The following is a 17,160-nucleotide window of genomic DNA, read 5'->3' as shown; positions in this document are numbered from 1 at the left end:
TGCTCTAAGTTTGGGTTTAAAGACAAACCATCATATAGTACTCAGAAATGTATCTAATAACATTTATCTGATAACATTATTTGTCTAAAATGGAATTGCCTAGAATCTGAATACCTTAATGATATTTTGTTAAATTATGTTGGATTAGAATACTTTAAAAATTGATCATTGGCCTCCTAAAGTATAAGAGAAAACATTTTCTGTTGTCTCAAAAAAAAAAAAGGACAAAATTTCAATTATATTTTTAGAGAACCAAACTACAGATCATCCATACATAAAGTTGAATTTTTTAAAAATGTTTATATACACATTTTATATACAATACCACAAAAGAACACTTAGTTAAAACAATCCTGAATAAAATTATAGTACATACTCCTTAGAAATTATGCAAAACCACTGTCATAGTATACTTAGTATTAAATACCAAGGGCTCAAGTAGAAAGAAAACATATTGAAAATGATGATGACAACATATGTACAAATGTGTTTGATACAATGGATGTTATAAGAGTTGTGAGAACCCCCAATAAAATGATTTATTAATTTAAAAATATATATCACACTGTATTTGAAAGGTTGATGTAAAAGAAAATGGCAAGGACTACATTAAAAGAATGCTAAATATTTTCTGTAAAAGCAGGGTGGTAAATACATATCCTTGTAGTAGGACAGGGGTAAATCAAAATGAGTCCTATGAAGGATTTCTTTAAGTTAGTGTAAAAACTCTATTCTCTTTAATCCCATTTTTCCACAAAAATATTGAAACTCCCGTGTATACAAACAAAAGTAACTACTAAATAAGCCTAAGCCTCTACATGAATATTAATATTATATGTAAACCTATGTCAGATTGAGAGGAATTTTAAACCAAATTAATATTTTATTATTAATTACTCCACACCATGAAGAAAATGAGGAACTATACTTTTTCTCAGAACTACAGCTGGTAACTTTAAAGTAAATTATGCAACTGCTATTATTTTTTACAAGGAAAAGTGTATTTATTTACTGTCCATTCAATTAATCAAATAGTATTAAACAACACTTTACTCCAGACAAATCTGTCTTAGAAGAAATACACCCAAAATGCTCATTAGAAACAAGGATGGTGAGACTCAGTCTCTTGAAAAAGACATCATGTTTGGTAAATTAGAAGGTCAGTGAAAAAGAGGAGATCAACACAGTGGCTGCAAAAATTGGCTCAGGCACAGGAATAATTGTGAGGATAGAGCAGAATAGGGCAGTGTTTCGATCTTTGTACATAGAGTCACTATCAGGTGGAACTAACTTGAGGGTACCTAACAACAACAGCAATATGCTTGACATTAAAACTGATAAAGCCAACACAATCTGTCCAATGAGGTAAGGAGCTCAAAACTGACAACACTTACTATACATAATAATTCAATGTACCTGACAAAAAAGCAGTTTGGATTAGAGGGTGTATCCAATTTTCTGTGCATCAAAATTCAACTGGTACTTTAAACGTCACTAAATTCTTATTTTTTTCAATGAAAAATTGAAATTTCTTTATTATTATGAGCATTTTAAATAAGACTTTTCATAGAATTATCAAATCCTTACATCTCTAATAAATGTATATTCTTAACATTGAGATTAAAAATTACTATTTTAATTTCAATGCTACTATTAATATTACCAACACATAACTCTCTATCAAAATGTAGAGAAATTCATGTGATCATTAAAAGATCAAACAGCAAGATAATGATCGAAACATCTTTAAGTTATTTGTTCTACAAGATCATATAGTTAATGAAAGTTAGCATTGTTACCGATTACAAGGATCTAAAAAATAAAAATAATAATAATATAAGAAAATTAGCATTGTTTCTTTTTGGCGAAGGTTAGAGGGAAATTATTATCAAATGACGTTTTTAAAATTCATAGCATCAGAAAAATAGCAACAAACGTTAAGCACCCAGTTACTAACAACTTACAAATCTTCTCATATTTAAATTAAGCCTAAGGTTAAACATGAATATTAATATTATACGTAAACCTATGTCAGATTGAGAGGAATTTTTAACCAAATTAAGCATTGACATAATTTTAGGAAATCTGATCATATTAGAACCAATCCAATATTTTTTAATTTCAGTACATTCCATATTTGAGAAGTGAAAATACTGAAGTCTCAATTTTATTTTGAAATTCCAAAGTTAAAACAAAGGAGACAGATAGAATGTCAGAAAAATGAATAGTTTCTGCAACTACTAAATACAACACTACTTTTTAAAACAAGAAAATGATCGATTTATCATGTTGTAGAGGTCTTCAAATGACCAAGAATCAAAGATTTAAAAGAAAGGGTAGATATAACAATGCTTATATCTTAACCAATGAAGGAACAAGAATACCACTTGCTGGGATTTCATTCCTTGCAAGGAATTTCAGCCCACACAATAAAGGAATGACAACTGCAAGCAATTATCTACAAATAGATCCTATGGACTACTTGGACAACTGAATTATCCTCAAATGACTCATCATACTTACCTATACTACGTGAAGAAAATAAAATGGAAATAGTTACTTTAAAAATTATGAGACAACCAAGGGCTCAAGTATAAAGAAAATGTTCCAAGAATGATGATGGCAACAAATGTACAAATGTGCTTGACACAATGAATGCATGCATGGATTGTGATGAGTTGTACGAGGCCCCAATAAAATGATTTTAAATTATGAGGTGGGAAACAGAAGGATTTCTCTCAAGCTGTCTCCCCCAAATATATGCCAGACTTAGCTGCTTGACAATGACTATACACTTGGAGGTCAGCAAGAATAGATCAGGGGTCATTCTCCCTAAGAGCTATCAGCCATCTAGAGCAAGCAAACACCACAGTTTATCCCACAACAAGTAGGGCCCACTCCCTTCTGATAAGGATAGTAGTTGTCTGTATGACCAGAGAGGTCATACCCACCCAAGGATGACCAAGGTTAGCTGCCATCACCAATTTAGGGTCCAGCTATCTTGTCACATATATACCCCTAGACCTTCCCAATCCTATGGGCACACCCCTAGCTCATCCCCTTCCTATTACACTTATGCCTATCATAGATCCCCTTCCTACAATGTGTAATACCTATTGTACTGCCCTTCCTGTAATCATGTCCCCCTCAAGTGATATAATGGTTGGTTAGCAATAAAGTAAAGGCTCTCCCCGATTCCCGGGGCCCTCTCTGGCTATTGGGCCAGGGGAGGCTCCCCGGTTCTGAGTCCCCAAGGCTGCTCCTGCTCTCGTGGCCGGGTACCCCCCCATGAGGACCATCAAGCGGGGCTGAGGTGAGCAATGCTACCATGAATTGTGTCTGACTCCATTTATTCCAATCTCTCCTCTAACTCTCATGCTCTTTATGACTTTACTATAATCCTTATTATCGCTGTACAGTTGCACATACCGGACCTGTGATGATTTGTGGGGAACCCCTCTCTCCCTTCTCCCCACAATGACACATTTAAACACCTTATTCAAATATAAAAACAAACAAAATTATTTCATTTAATATACATTTGGTTTGTCAAGTACAACCAAAGAGAACCTAAGTACTGGGAAGAACAAGCAAGAAAATTCACAGAAGCTAAATTATTCAAGGTTTAACAAATTTATATAATTTACAGAAATACACATATACAAAAGAAGGACTTTTGGAAAGGTACTTAAAATGGAAGACAGTGAATATAAAATATTTAAGAAACTTGAAATATACTTGTGCCATTAATCTTTGCTGAAAGCAGTCATTAAATTTATTAACACATTAATCTCTTGTAAAAATATTGCAGGAGTAAGCCTTTAACAGAATATCTACACCAGATTGAGAGGAGAAAAAACAAAAGGCTACCAAATAATAGAACAAAAATTGAAAATGGTCCCACTACTTTCAACAACCTCTACATCAAATTTTGCAACAATGAAAAATTATTTATTTCAACCCACATAGATATAAGAAATTATTACAAAGACCTGGCAGTAGAATAGTTAAACAATTTGGCAGCTAACCAGAAATTGGTGGGTTTTTGGTTTTTTTTAATCATTTTATTTTTTCCTCCCACACCTTTCGATGACGAATACTTGATAATTTATAAATTATTATTTTGTCATTTTTTATACTGTGGAACATCTCCCTTCACCCACTTTTCTGTTGTCGAACCCCCAGGGAAGGGGTTATATGTAGATCCTTGTGTTCAGTTCCCCCTTTCTACCCCACTTTCCCTCCACCCTCTCAGTATCGCCACTCTCAGCACTTGTCCTACGGGGTTTATCTGTCCTGGATTCCCTGTGTTTCCAGCTCTTATCTGTAACACTGTGCATCCTCTGCTTTAGCCAGATTTGTACGGTAGAATTGGGGTCATGATAGTGGGAGGATGGGAGAAGCATTAAAGAACTAGAGGAAAGTTGTATATTTCATTGGTGCTATAATGCACTCCGACTGTCTCGTCTCCTCCTCACGAGCCTTCTGTAAGGGGATGTCAGTTTGCCTACATAAGGGTTTTGAGTATCCACTCCGCATGCCCCCTTTCTGACAATGATATGATTTTTTGTTCTTTGATGCCTGATACCTGTTTTAAAGCCCTTAGACCAAATTAAGCATTCTTCAACTATAATTGTGTGCACATGTGAGCATAGAAGAGGCGATATATCAAATTCTCAGCTAGGCTAAACTTGGAAGAAAAAAATTAGAACTCTTGTTTAGAAACATTCAACAACTTTATCTCTCACAAAATATTTAAGATTTTTCACATCTTACAAAAATACAGTAAGTATCATGAAAATATTTTTAAAGTGTTTGCTACACAATCTCTATAGAAAAGCCTGGTTTAATGATCTTCAACACTGAACAATTAAACTAGAAACTCACTGAGGCGAAATCACAGGACAAATATTAAAAGACACGACATGACTAAAAATATTCCATTAAGATATTCTCATTTAAATTTGAAAACTATAGCTTCAAAGCCAATTTAATAAAAAACTGAAATCATGAAGAAAAACTTTATTAGTAAATTCCCTATCAATGAAAGCTTAAAATTCAAAATGATAGCTATACAAAAGTCAAATGAAATATTAATCTAAACATTAATATTCAAATAACTGATTTGGAAATTACATGCACAGCTTTGAAATCACATGCACAATTAATTATATGCAGAGAGAAGGTATTTAGTATTAGTGTTCTGACTTTCACCAGGTACATGAAGTCCATAAAGTCTAAACAGTAAAATTTAAATTCTGAGTTATGCAAAATTCAAGTTCAAAGCTAATAAAAGCCTATATCTTAATATTCTAAAAAGCTCATAAAATGGTAAAAGTAGACTATCTGTCAAACTCTAATATTTTTACTTTATTCTTTAAATATATAAATCAATAGAAATTAACATTAAGGTTAGTCTAAGCTACTTCACAATAGCGTTTGCTTTCAAATATGAATGATGGTACATAATATAGCACACTGAAATAACAAACTTATTTATTTGGACATTAATATATTCATCACACAACTAAAGGTTTTAAAATCACCTCAAAAGTTATAGGTTTAAAATACAAAATTATAACCTTAAAATTTTTCAAATATGTATATTTATATATGCAAGTATATGTGTATATTTACATTTTATAAATTCAATTCCGTTCCCTACTTAATTTCAGTATTATTAAAAGATCTTTGGTTATAAACTAGTCTACATATCGTTATTCTAATAAATTCTTCTTTCAACTCTTATAAAAATATCTACACAAGCAGTCAAGACATGCTCCTATATATTTATGAATTTGCAGTCATGTCAGATTAGATGCATATTTTTCTTATTTAGCCTTACAAGAAAAGACTAGAAGATTTTTCAGTAACTTAAAAGGATAACTGGGAATTCTCCATAATCTGATGCACATAATTGGAAACAGTCTGTAATTAAAATTAAATATTAAACAAGAAAAAAGTATTGTACAGAAATTTATTTTATTCACATACCCTACACACTCGTGTATAAGCCAAGTTTTTCAGCACATTTTAAAATGCAGTTTTTGTAGTAAAATTAGGTGCCTCGGCTGAAATTCGGGTTGACTTTTACTCAAGTGTATACGGTAGTTACGTGTTTTGGTTAATATTCTATATACCATTTCATAAGCATAAACATGAAAAATACATAATTCTGTTATAATAAGAGGAAACATACAAAAATTATACAATTATACAATTGTATGCAAACATATACACAATAAGAATATACTATCTACTATAATACATCCCATTCAAAAATGTGAAACAGGTCAAAATAATTCCAAGATTTAAACGTGCCTTGAAAACTTTTACATTATTTAGAATGTATTACAAAAATAATTAAATACATTATCTATACCAATGTTTCACAAAGTGGGCAATTACTGCCCTCCTAGGTGTAAAGATCCTGCACTCTGTCCTAGATTATGGGCTACAGTACAAAAGTACAAACGTTTTTAATTTGTCTTGGGTAGGGGGACATAGTCTGATTTTTAATTTCTGAAAAGGGGGCAGTAGGCCAAATAAGTTTAGAAACCTATGATCTATCCTGTGGTTCCAAGCTGCAGCTCTTTTGGTATCTACACATGGCCCTGAAGTAAAACTGAAAATTTTACAAGGATATATTCAGATAATTGCGCTTTGTTTTTAAAAATGTATTAATAGCGGGGCCGTTCAGCAAGATGGCGACTGAGTAACATAGCAGAGGGACTCCACAGCCATCACCGCAGGAGAGTCACTACGAGAGAAATTCCACACTGCCAAGTCATAGAAGGAGCTTCATACAGATAAGTAGTCACAGATCCATCCACTAGATTTTGAGGAGCGAGAAGCTTTTGGCATTCCACAATGAAGGCCAGCTCGGGTCTAACCCTAGCCCCTCCCACTGTCTATCTCAACAAAGCCAAAGCTTGCCGCTGCCTCGGGTCAGGGTTAAACCCCTCCAGCCCCATGGTCAGGGATCAGGACTCAGCTACACTGCTACTTTTCTCTCTCTTCTCTCTTGTCCCCACAGTCGAAGATGCCTCGGGGCAGGATTTAAAGCCCTGCAGCCCCACAGTCAGGGATCTAGGCTCAGCTATATTGTTAACTTTGTTTCCCTCTCTTCAATCTTTATCCCCAGAGGCTCAGTGAACTGTTTTTTTCTTTTTCTTTTTCGCTTCCCTTTTCTCTAACATGCCACTGCCTACCTCCAGGCCATTCACCTTAACCTAGGGCATTTATGCCTGCCCTCCAACCAACTGGGGGAGCTCCACCGTGAAGCTTGGGAAAGCATGCCCACCTTCTTCAAGGGGAAAACCCACTCAATATTTCCAGGGGAAATTCCGCCCACTTTCTTCCCAGGGAAATCCTGCCTGCTTGGCTGACGGAACTCCTACCTGTCTACCACTTGACTGAGGAAACTTCCTCCCGCCTGCCTTAGTGCTTCACACTACCCAAGGCAGCTCGGATAACACCAATGCGCCGTGCTGTTGCTGGTACCTCTGACCAACCCCTGCAGCGATCTAGGGGGCTAGGGCAATTCCGGCCACCATTCACAGTGCTCTACACCAAAGTTGGCACACCTACCTGTCTTATGTGGCACTCCCGTTGCAGCAGGAAGCCCCGCATGCCCTCTGCTGTGCCCCAAGCTGCCATGGGCCACATCATCACAGCTCCGTGTGAGAGGCACCCAATGAAGCACCTTCCACGCAAGTCCACAACCACCCAATAAGCGTCCCCTGAGAGGACCATTCAACTTGCCCTCCAAATAACAGAATCCTGGTTGACTAGGGAAAGAGTGAAGACACCGGGGTATAAAGCAGTAGGCCAATGCCATAGTGCAATTAGCTGCAGACAGTTCAAAAAAAGCTTTCCTACAATTCTCCCAGAGAGACCCCAGTGCTCAACTCTGGAAAATGACACCTGTCTCCTCTAAAACAACTCAACACAAACAGTAATCACCACCCAAAAAAATCAACGAAAACACAGGAGAAACAAAAGGCAATGGCAAAAGATGACCTGAACTCAACAAAGTGCATAGCAGAAGCAAACAATGATCTGCCACAGAAAGAAATTTTCAGAATGTTGCTTGTAGTCATACTGGATATGAGAGAAACAATGCGCAGAAAAAGGATGAAACGATAGAGGAGATAAAGACTATACACTAACAGGAAATACAAGAGCTTAGGGACGAGATAACAAAAATCAGGAGCAGACTCACAAATGTCCCCAACCGACTGGAGGAGGCAGAAAAGTGCACCAGTGACCAAGAGGACAATCAAACAGACTTCAACAAACATGAACAGAAGTCTAAGAATATCATCAGAGAAGCTGAAGAAAACCTAAGAGCAATGTCTGATGCTATGAAGAAACCAACATCAGAATAATTAGATTACCAGAGGAAAACACAACTAAGAAGTCAACTGAAAAAATAGTGAGAATTCTTGAAGGAAAACTTCCACACTTTAATGAATAAAAACCAGACAACCATTAAAAAACACTAGATAGACTGAATCCCAAGAAGACATCAACTAGGGTTATAATAGTGAAACTATCCAACTTTGAGGAAAAGGAGAAACTTATGAGAACAGTTAGGGAAAAACAAGGAATAACATGCAAAGGTTCCCAATAAGAAAATGCGCAGACCTATCAGCAGACACAATGAAGAAGAGGAGAGTGGTGTAACATATTCCAAAAATTGAAGGAAAATAATGTAAACCCAAGAATACGTTCTCCAGCCAAATTATCTATCAAGATAGTAAACATCTTCCCAGACAAGAAAAAACTCAAAGAATAACTTAAAAGAAACCCAGCCCTACAAAAGATCCTTGCAGACCAAGTATGGACAGAAGAACAGCACTGACCGAGCACAAATAAGAGACCGCCACATAGAACAACCCCACCAAGAGGGTAACACGGAGAAAACAGAACCAAAGACAGCATTGGCTTGCAGGTGGACAGATGTCAAGAATGAAACACACATGCACACACACACACGCACAACACAATGTTAAGAAAGGGAGGTAGGAACACACCCAACACAAAAAGTATAAGATGACAACACAGAGTCGACAGATGAATTTGATAACCCTGAGTATCAATGGACTGAACTCAGGCAGACTGGCTTATAAAAACACAACCCATCAATTTGATTCCTAAAGGAGACACATCTCCAGACTAGACAAAAATCGAATGAGAATCAAAGTTTGGAGAAAAATATACCAAGCAAATAGAAATTCCAAAAAAGCAGGGGTTGTAATCCTAATGTCGGATAAAATTGACCTCAAAGTAAAAACCTTATGAAGATATACAGGGATGCTATATAATGCTCAAGGGAATAGTAGACAAAGAATCACTAAGCATTGTAAACATATATTCCCCGAACAATAGACCTACTGAATACGTCAATCAAAAGCTCCAAAAGATGAAAAAATAAATCACAAGCTCAATAATTATAGAACGTTACTTCAATACACTGCTCTCTGAAAATACAAATCACAGGGAAAGAAACTGCACAAGGAGGATGCAGATCTAGACACTTCCATTAGAAAACCTGACTTGATATTTAGAGGCCTTCACCCAAATACAAAAAAATTCACATTATTTTCAAGACTACATGGCACATATTCGAAAATAGACCACATGCTGGGGCATGAGGGGAATGTACATAAATTTAAGCACATTGATAACATAGAGACCTCTCTAACAATTGTGCAATAAAGCTGGAAATGAACAAAAGGAAGATGAAGAAAACAAGGGCAAACAATTGGAGGATGAGTAACGAACTATTTCAAAAGGGCTATGTACTGTCCCAGATCAAAGATAAAATAAGGAAATTTCCAGAAACCATTGAAAATGAGAACACGACATACCAAAACACGGGACATGGCGAAGGGAGTTATCAGAAGTTTCATACCATTACATGGACACAGGAAAAAGGAAGCAAGACTTAAGAATGTGCTGGAAGAAAATTTACAGCAACCAGAGCAGAGTAAACAGGACAATCCTACTAATAGAAAAAGAAAAGAAATGATGAAACTCATGGCTGAGATTCAGGAGAGGGAAAATAAGAAAAGTTGGTTCTTTGAAAGAATAAACAGAAACGACAGACCACTGAAAGGAAGGAACAAATTTCATTAGCAAGGGTAAGGGATGAAACAGGGGATATTACAATAGACCGTAATGAAATCAAAAGAATAATTGCGAGGACTACAAAGGCCGGTACTCCAATGAATTCAACAACTTGTAAGAAATGGGATAATTCTTGGAAAAACAAATCCTCCCTAGACTATCTCCAATGGACATCAAGAATATCAACAAACCCATAGCAATAGAAAAAATAGACAAGGTTATAAAGGGATTACCAACAAAAAAAAATCTGCTGAGCCAGATGTTTCACAGAAGAATTCTACCAAACATTCGGGGAAGAACTGATACCAATCCTACACAAACTCTACCAAAACACTCAAAAAGATGGCAAACTCCCAAACTCTTTCTATGAAGCTAGTATATCTCTGATACGGAAACCGGACAAGAATCCCATAAGAATGGAGAACTACAGGCCAATTTCCCTAATGAACATCAGGGCAAAACTCCTTAACAAAATACTGGCCAATAGAATAGAAAAGTATATCGAACAAATAATTAAGCATGACCAAGTGGGATTCATAATAGGGACACAGGGATGGTACAACATATAAAACACCATTAGTGTCATTTGTCACATTGACATAAAAACTATAAGAACCACATGATAATATGGAAAGATCCAGAAAAAGCATTCGACAACACTGAACACCAATACCTGTTTCACATACTTAATAACATAGAAATGGACAGGAAATGCCTCAATCTAATACAAGCTATATATGAAAAACCAACAGCCAACATGGTAGTTAATGGACAAAGGATTAAAACAATCCCACTGAAAAAGTGGACCAGACAAGGATGCCCCTTGTCCCCTCTCTTAGTTAACATCGTACTGGAGGACTTAGCAAAGAGCATAAAGCAAAGAAAAGACAACATAGGAATTCGCCTGAGGAAGGAAAGGTGAAACTATCGCTAGTTGCAGATGATATGATTTTATATATGGAAAATACCAAAAGCTCCACAAGGGGAGTACTGGAAGCAATAGAGGTGTTTCGCATAGTGGCAGGATACAAGATTAAAAAAACCGAAGTCCATCGGACTGCTATACACATTGGAAAAACCCAGAGAAGAGGAGATCAAAAAGGTGGTACCCTTTACTATAGCCAAGCACAAATTAGGGATATACCTGACTAAAAAAAAAGTATGAAGAAACTACTAGAACACTATTACAAGAAACCAAGAATGACCTCAACAAATGGAAAGTATCTCATGCTTGTGGATTGGAAGACTCAATAAAGTATAGATTTCAGTTCTGCCCAAGGCACTATATAAGTTTAACACAATCCCAATACAATTGCCCTCATCTTTCTTCAAAGAAATGGAGAAACTGATTACCAACTTCATATGGAGAGGGAAGAAGCCCAGAATTAGCAGAGAACTCCTCAAGAAGGAGAGTGGGAGGGCTTGCTTTCCTAACTTTAGCAAATATTATACAGCCACAGTGGTCAAAACAGCGTGGTATTGGTATAATGACAGATACTCAAGCCAATGAAAAATAACTGAAGACTCCAAAATAAAATCACCAGTATAGATAAGGGCCCAAAAATATCAAATGGGAAGTGGATGCCCTCTTCAACAGGGCGAGCTGGAAAAAAACGGACATCTACCTGCAGAAAAATGAAGCAAGACCCTTATCTCACTCCATACACAAGAATAAATTCAAGCTGAATCACAGACCTTGAGGTAAAACCCCAAATTATTAGGGCCATCAATGAGTAAACTGGGACAACCTGAGAACTTTGCTCAGAGAATGCACAGGCTATCAGATATAGTGAAGGACACAAACACAGAGGAGGCACAAATTGACAAGTGGGATATAGTGAAGATAAAACACCTGTTTACAATGAGAGAATTCACCAAGAGAGTAATAAGAGAGCCCACCGGCTGGGAAAACATCTTTAGCAATGACACATCAGACAAAGGCTTTAAAGTATAAGTATTAAGAAAATTATGGTCAAGATCAAATCAAATCTTGTCAAAAATATTCAATAGTTTGTCTTAATGATACAGGATGGAAGATACTTTCCAATAAAATATATATTTTCATATTTTAAAAAAACAGTTCATCTAATCCATTCATTGTAGAGATTAAAAAAAACAACACTTTGATAAATTGTTTGCTTGTCCAAGATCAGACATATGGTTGTAAAAAAAACTGTTAAGGTAGAATTATAATGCCAGATATCCCACTCCCATTATGCCAAAGTTCTATCCACTGTAACAGATGGTATTGTTAATGTTTATGAATGTGGCATATACTATACTGCACAGAAGATTTAAGAAATGCAGAAACATTAGTTATATTCTTCACTATCTTTCTTTTCTTCTTCACTGCAGTAAACTGCTCCTTGCAGTTTGGGTAAGCTGGATTCCTTTTAAATGTTCGGAAGGGTTGGAGTAACAAAAAGGTTTGTGAAGGGGCAAGATCAGACCTGCAGAGCAAATAAGGTAAAGTTTCCCAAACGAATTCTAATAGAAGAGCCTGGGCTACCCTTTAAGACTGAGTGTACATTATCATAATGCAAAAAATTTCCTTGGCATAACCTTCTTGATGTTTTCCTCATCAATACAACTTTTAATTTTCTTAAACCTTCTTCATAACAAGCCTATATTATTCTCCTATGTCCTTCTACATAAATCTATCAAGATTACTACTTTGGAATTCCAAAACAAAGTTGCCATAACCTTCCAGTTGACCTCCCGATGTTTTCAATCTAACCCAGATCACTTGGAAAGCCATTGCTTTGATTTGGCCTTTAAAAACACCTAGTGAAACAACATGGAAAGCTTATCTGTAGCCATCCACTGATCACAGAAATCTATTTAAACATTTCTTGTTTGTAATAAACCCACGCATGTATTAAATGGAACTCTGAGGAGAATACTTCTTGACTTAAGCTGGCAGGACCACCATATTGTATGATGAGAAAAATAATTAGGTACAGGAGAGATGTTTGTTGTCATCAACTTATTGAGATATGATTCATTTTTAATTGATAAAATAATTTTCTAACCTCATCAAACATGCGGGACTGAGAGTCTTTCTAAGGCAAGTACTCCAGCTTTTTACAGTCTGCTTGCTACTGAGTAGCTGCTGTTTGTGCCCACACCTACTGTGTGTTAAAATCTTCTTAAAGTCCTTATAGATAGAATCATACCTATTCTCAGGATCACTGTCGTCATCATCATCATCCACTGTGAGGGGCACTGATTTAGATAAGGCTTCATCTCCTTGAGCGGAAAAAAAAGTTTATTTAAAATTAGTTTTGAAAAGTCTATGTAAGAAAATCATATAAAATAAAACTAAGAGCCAAAAACCTTAATTCAAACTACTGGGTTTAAAACTCTACTCTGCAATCAAAACATAAATAAAAAGAATTAACATAGAAAATAACAATGGGTACGAAAAATCAGTAATAAAATGGTTTATAGTTATATGTTTCAAAGTTTGTTCTCAGAGTATGAGTTATGATAAAGCTTACGTTTCTACTGAAACATCTAGATTTAAGATTTGTGCACTTCATTGTATGTAAATTTTATCACACAAGAAAGACTAAAATACTATGCATGCTGAAATATTTAGAAAGAAGAAGTGTGTTAGTGATACACTGATATGCATCACAATTATTAGGCAAATCTCATGGACATAAAACTGAGGGGGGGGGAAACAATCTCAAAATGATACATACAAGGGAGTTTTAAGAAGTTCATGGAAAAAGCTACATTATTTTTTAATTCCCTTTTCCACGAACTTTTTGAGGGTCCCCCTTGTATTGTAAGATTCCATTCTCAAACTAACAGAACTAGAGAGATGAAGAACAGATTACTGGTTGCCAAGGGGTTAGGAAATGAGACTGGAAAAGGGGTATCAATAAATAAGTAGTAGCACAAGGGAGTTCAGTTTTAAAGAATCTGATATAACTATAATGTTACTTAACTGCAATGCGTATTTTACATAACACACATGTGCATGAACGCACAGAATGCATATAAAGTTAGTGAAATCAGAATAGATATTCAGTTTCCTGGTTTTGACATTGTAACACGAAGATATTACATTTATGGGAAAATCGGTAAGGGTATACAGGACCTCCTGTACACTTTTCATTGCAAATTTCTATGAATTTACAACTATTTCAAAATGAAAACTTAAAAGAGCCAAAATAAATTAGATACTGTAATGGATAGATAGGATAAATGATATAGCAAGTATAATAATTACAATGCTCATTTTTTGTGAATATTTACTTATTTCAAAATGAAATGTTGAGTAAAACTCTATAGAACACAAATACGTACAGACAGGTTCAAGCTGAAAATACGCTAAACATAAAAAAGCAAAACTAATTCAAAAGAATTAGAGCAAACTCACAAGTACATCAAACAGACCAATTTCCAAATAAAACAATATTGTAGTACTGCCATCCATTTGTTTACTATACATTCCAAAATTTAACTCACATTTGAACATCTACTTTACGTGCTTACTTGTGTAAGTCCATTGATGGATATTTAAATTGTAGTTTTTAATGGTGATACTTTTAAAGTGATTTTCTACATAAATTGGGTTCACTTAATTACAGCATGCTAAGATAGTTTGTCATTTTTGTAGTTGGCACTATCCACAAGCAATTTCTATAAAATTGTGTACCAATGTCGAAAAAGACCATTAGTAAGAATCCATTCTGATAGCAATCTCATGGTTTGAAGGTGGTAAATTATTATGAAAGAAGAGTGTCGCACCTTTCTTCTGTGGAGCAATTGACGGATATACCCCACAAACTTTAGGCTGGCAGCTGATTGTTTTAACCACCATAAAATCAAGGCTCCTTTACCCATACCGAGCACACAAATTGCTGAATAATTTGGAATCCTCAAATTCATGGGACAGAAGGGGAATTTAAAGATGAACATGGTAATGTTATCAAGTAAAATTGAATCAACTCCATGTAATACAACAGGGCCCCATTGGCTTTTCTAGCCTGTAATCTTTACAGCTCAGCATGTCTTTCTCACCAGAATTCGCTGGGTGGGTTGGCCAGCTAGCCTACCGATCCACAGGTGAGTATTAAACCATTGTGTCGCAAGGGCTCCTTTTGTAAATATCGGGGAAATAAACTTAAAACACTTTTATAAGCATGAAGCAGCACTGGTGTCTCCAGGTGATCCATAGAATGAGGTTGTCTGCTCCTATAAAGATTTACAGTCTCAGAACCCCTAAATAGTAGATCTACTGTGTCTCTTATAAGGGGTGCTTGTAACAAGCACCAGCCAGAATTGACTTGATGGCAGTGGATTTATTTATTCAAGTAAATTCATAAAGAATATCATTTCTCATCAGTTCACACCAAATTTATCTTGAAAAACTACTTTTTCTATAGTGTTTATCTTCAAGGCCAGGCGTCCTCAAACTGCAGCTCGGGGACCATATGCTGCCCACTGAGGACATTTATCTGGCCTGCCGGGTGTTTTTGCCCCGTTTTGTTTTTTCACTTCAAAATAAGATATGTGCAGTATGCATACGAATTTGTTCAAAGGTTTTTTTTAAACTATAGTCCGGCCCTCCAACGGGTCTGAGGGACAGTGAACTGGCCCCGTTTTAAAAGTTTGAGGACCCCTGTTCAAGGCCCTTCATATTCTTTTTTGTTTAAATATTTACATTAAAAAAGTCCAATTTTATGATGCGACTGAGGGAGATGGGGGTGGTGATCCAAAACCCATGTGCAGACAATCAGACATCCCCTTACATAAGGGTCACAAGAAAGGGATAAGTTAGCCAGGGTTCATTATAGCACCAATGAAACACACCATATTCTTCTAGCTCTTTAATGCTTCCTCACCCCACCACCACCCCCATCCCCCATCATGACCCCAGTTCTACCTTACAAATCCAGCTAGACTGGAGCATTTGTACTGGTACACATAAAAGCTCTCGACAGAGAATCCAGGACAGATAAACCCCTCAGGTACAATAATAGGAATAGCAATACCATAAGGGTAGGGGGAATGTGGGAAATTGAAAGGGGGAACTGATCACAAAGATTGATGTTCCACACACACACACACACACACACCCCGAGGGCGACAAACGGCAGAAACTTGGGGGGAGGGAAACAGCAGAGTAAGATATGAAAATGATAATCATTTATAATTTATCAAGGGGTCATGGGTTTAGCATGGAAAGGAACTGCTACGAAGGGCTGAAGTAGAAAGGAAAAGTTTTGAAAATAGTGATGGCAACATATGTAAAAATGTGCTTGATACAACTGATGTACAGATTGTTATAAGAGCTATAAGAATACCAAAAAAAAGAAATAAGGGTTTTTTAAAAAAAAAGAAATATTCAGAATGATGAAAATCCTACACAAGTCTTGTTCAATCATATACTGAGGATTTTTCAAATGCTAAAATGTTGAATTTTCTCAAGGTTTCACTACAAATATATTCGAAAGTTCACCTCCTATTCAGTCCATTGTTCTTTCAGATCAAATATGTCCAACTGGAACATAATAATCCAGAATGTTGTGATTATATGCTGTCAATTTTTGACTCATAGCGACCCAATGTGAAAAAATAAAATTGCACCATAGACTGTAATTTAAATAGCACATCAGTTAGCAGCCAACCATTTTACCACTGACTCACCAGGGCTCCTTTGAGTAGACTAGTAAATTAAGAAATCAGTGGGAACGTCACCTTTGAGTGTTTTCTGTGTGTTGCCTCGTATTAAAAGTTCTAAACATGAAAGGTACAGAACAGAAACATCCATATATCTCAAAGCCACTGAAAGTCATCAAAAAGGCTTATAGGTAAACAAGCAGCCATCTAGCTGAGAAGCATCAAAGCCCACATGGAAGAAGCACACCAGCCTGTGTGATCACGAATGTCGAAGGGATCAGGGATCAGGGATCAGGCATCAAAGAACAAAAATCAAATCATTGCAAATGAGGGGGAATAGAGTGGAGACCCAAAGTCCATCTGTAATTAACGGGACACCCCCTTACAGAT

The 17,160-nt window shown here is 36.1% G+C and overlaps 1 protein-coding gene across 1 annotated transcript in view; it reads right to left on the bottom strand.

Moving 5' to 3' along the window:
• The window catches only part of ATRX (ATRX chromatin remodeler), a 256,653-nt gene that overhangs the window by 147,788 nt on the left and 91,705 nt on the right, over positions 1–17,160 (bottom strand). The window contains exon 10 of the mRNA XM_004715899.4: positions 13,311–13,383. Coding sequence (XP_004715956.2) covers positions 13,311–13,383 — 73 coding nt within the window. The remainder of the gene's footprint in view (positions 1–13,310; positions 13,384–17,160) is intronic.

Source organism: Echinops telfairi, unplaced genomic scaffold, assembly GCF_000313985.2.
Source record: "Echinops telfairi isolate 266 unplaced genomic scaffold, ASM31398v2 ScPeMD7_34;HRSCAF=130, whole genome shotgun sequence".
Taxonomy (NCBI): Eukaryota; Metazoa; Chordata; class Mammalia; order Afrosoricida; family Tenrecidae; genus Echinops; species Echinops telfairi.
The sequence above is the reverse complement of the archived record's forward strand: the minus strand, read 5'-3'. Positions and strand labels throughout refer to the sequence as shown.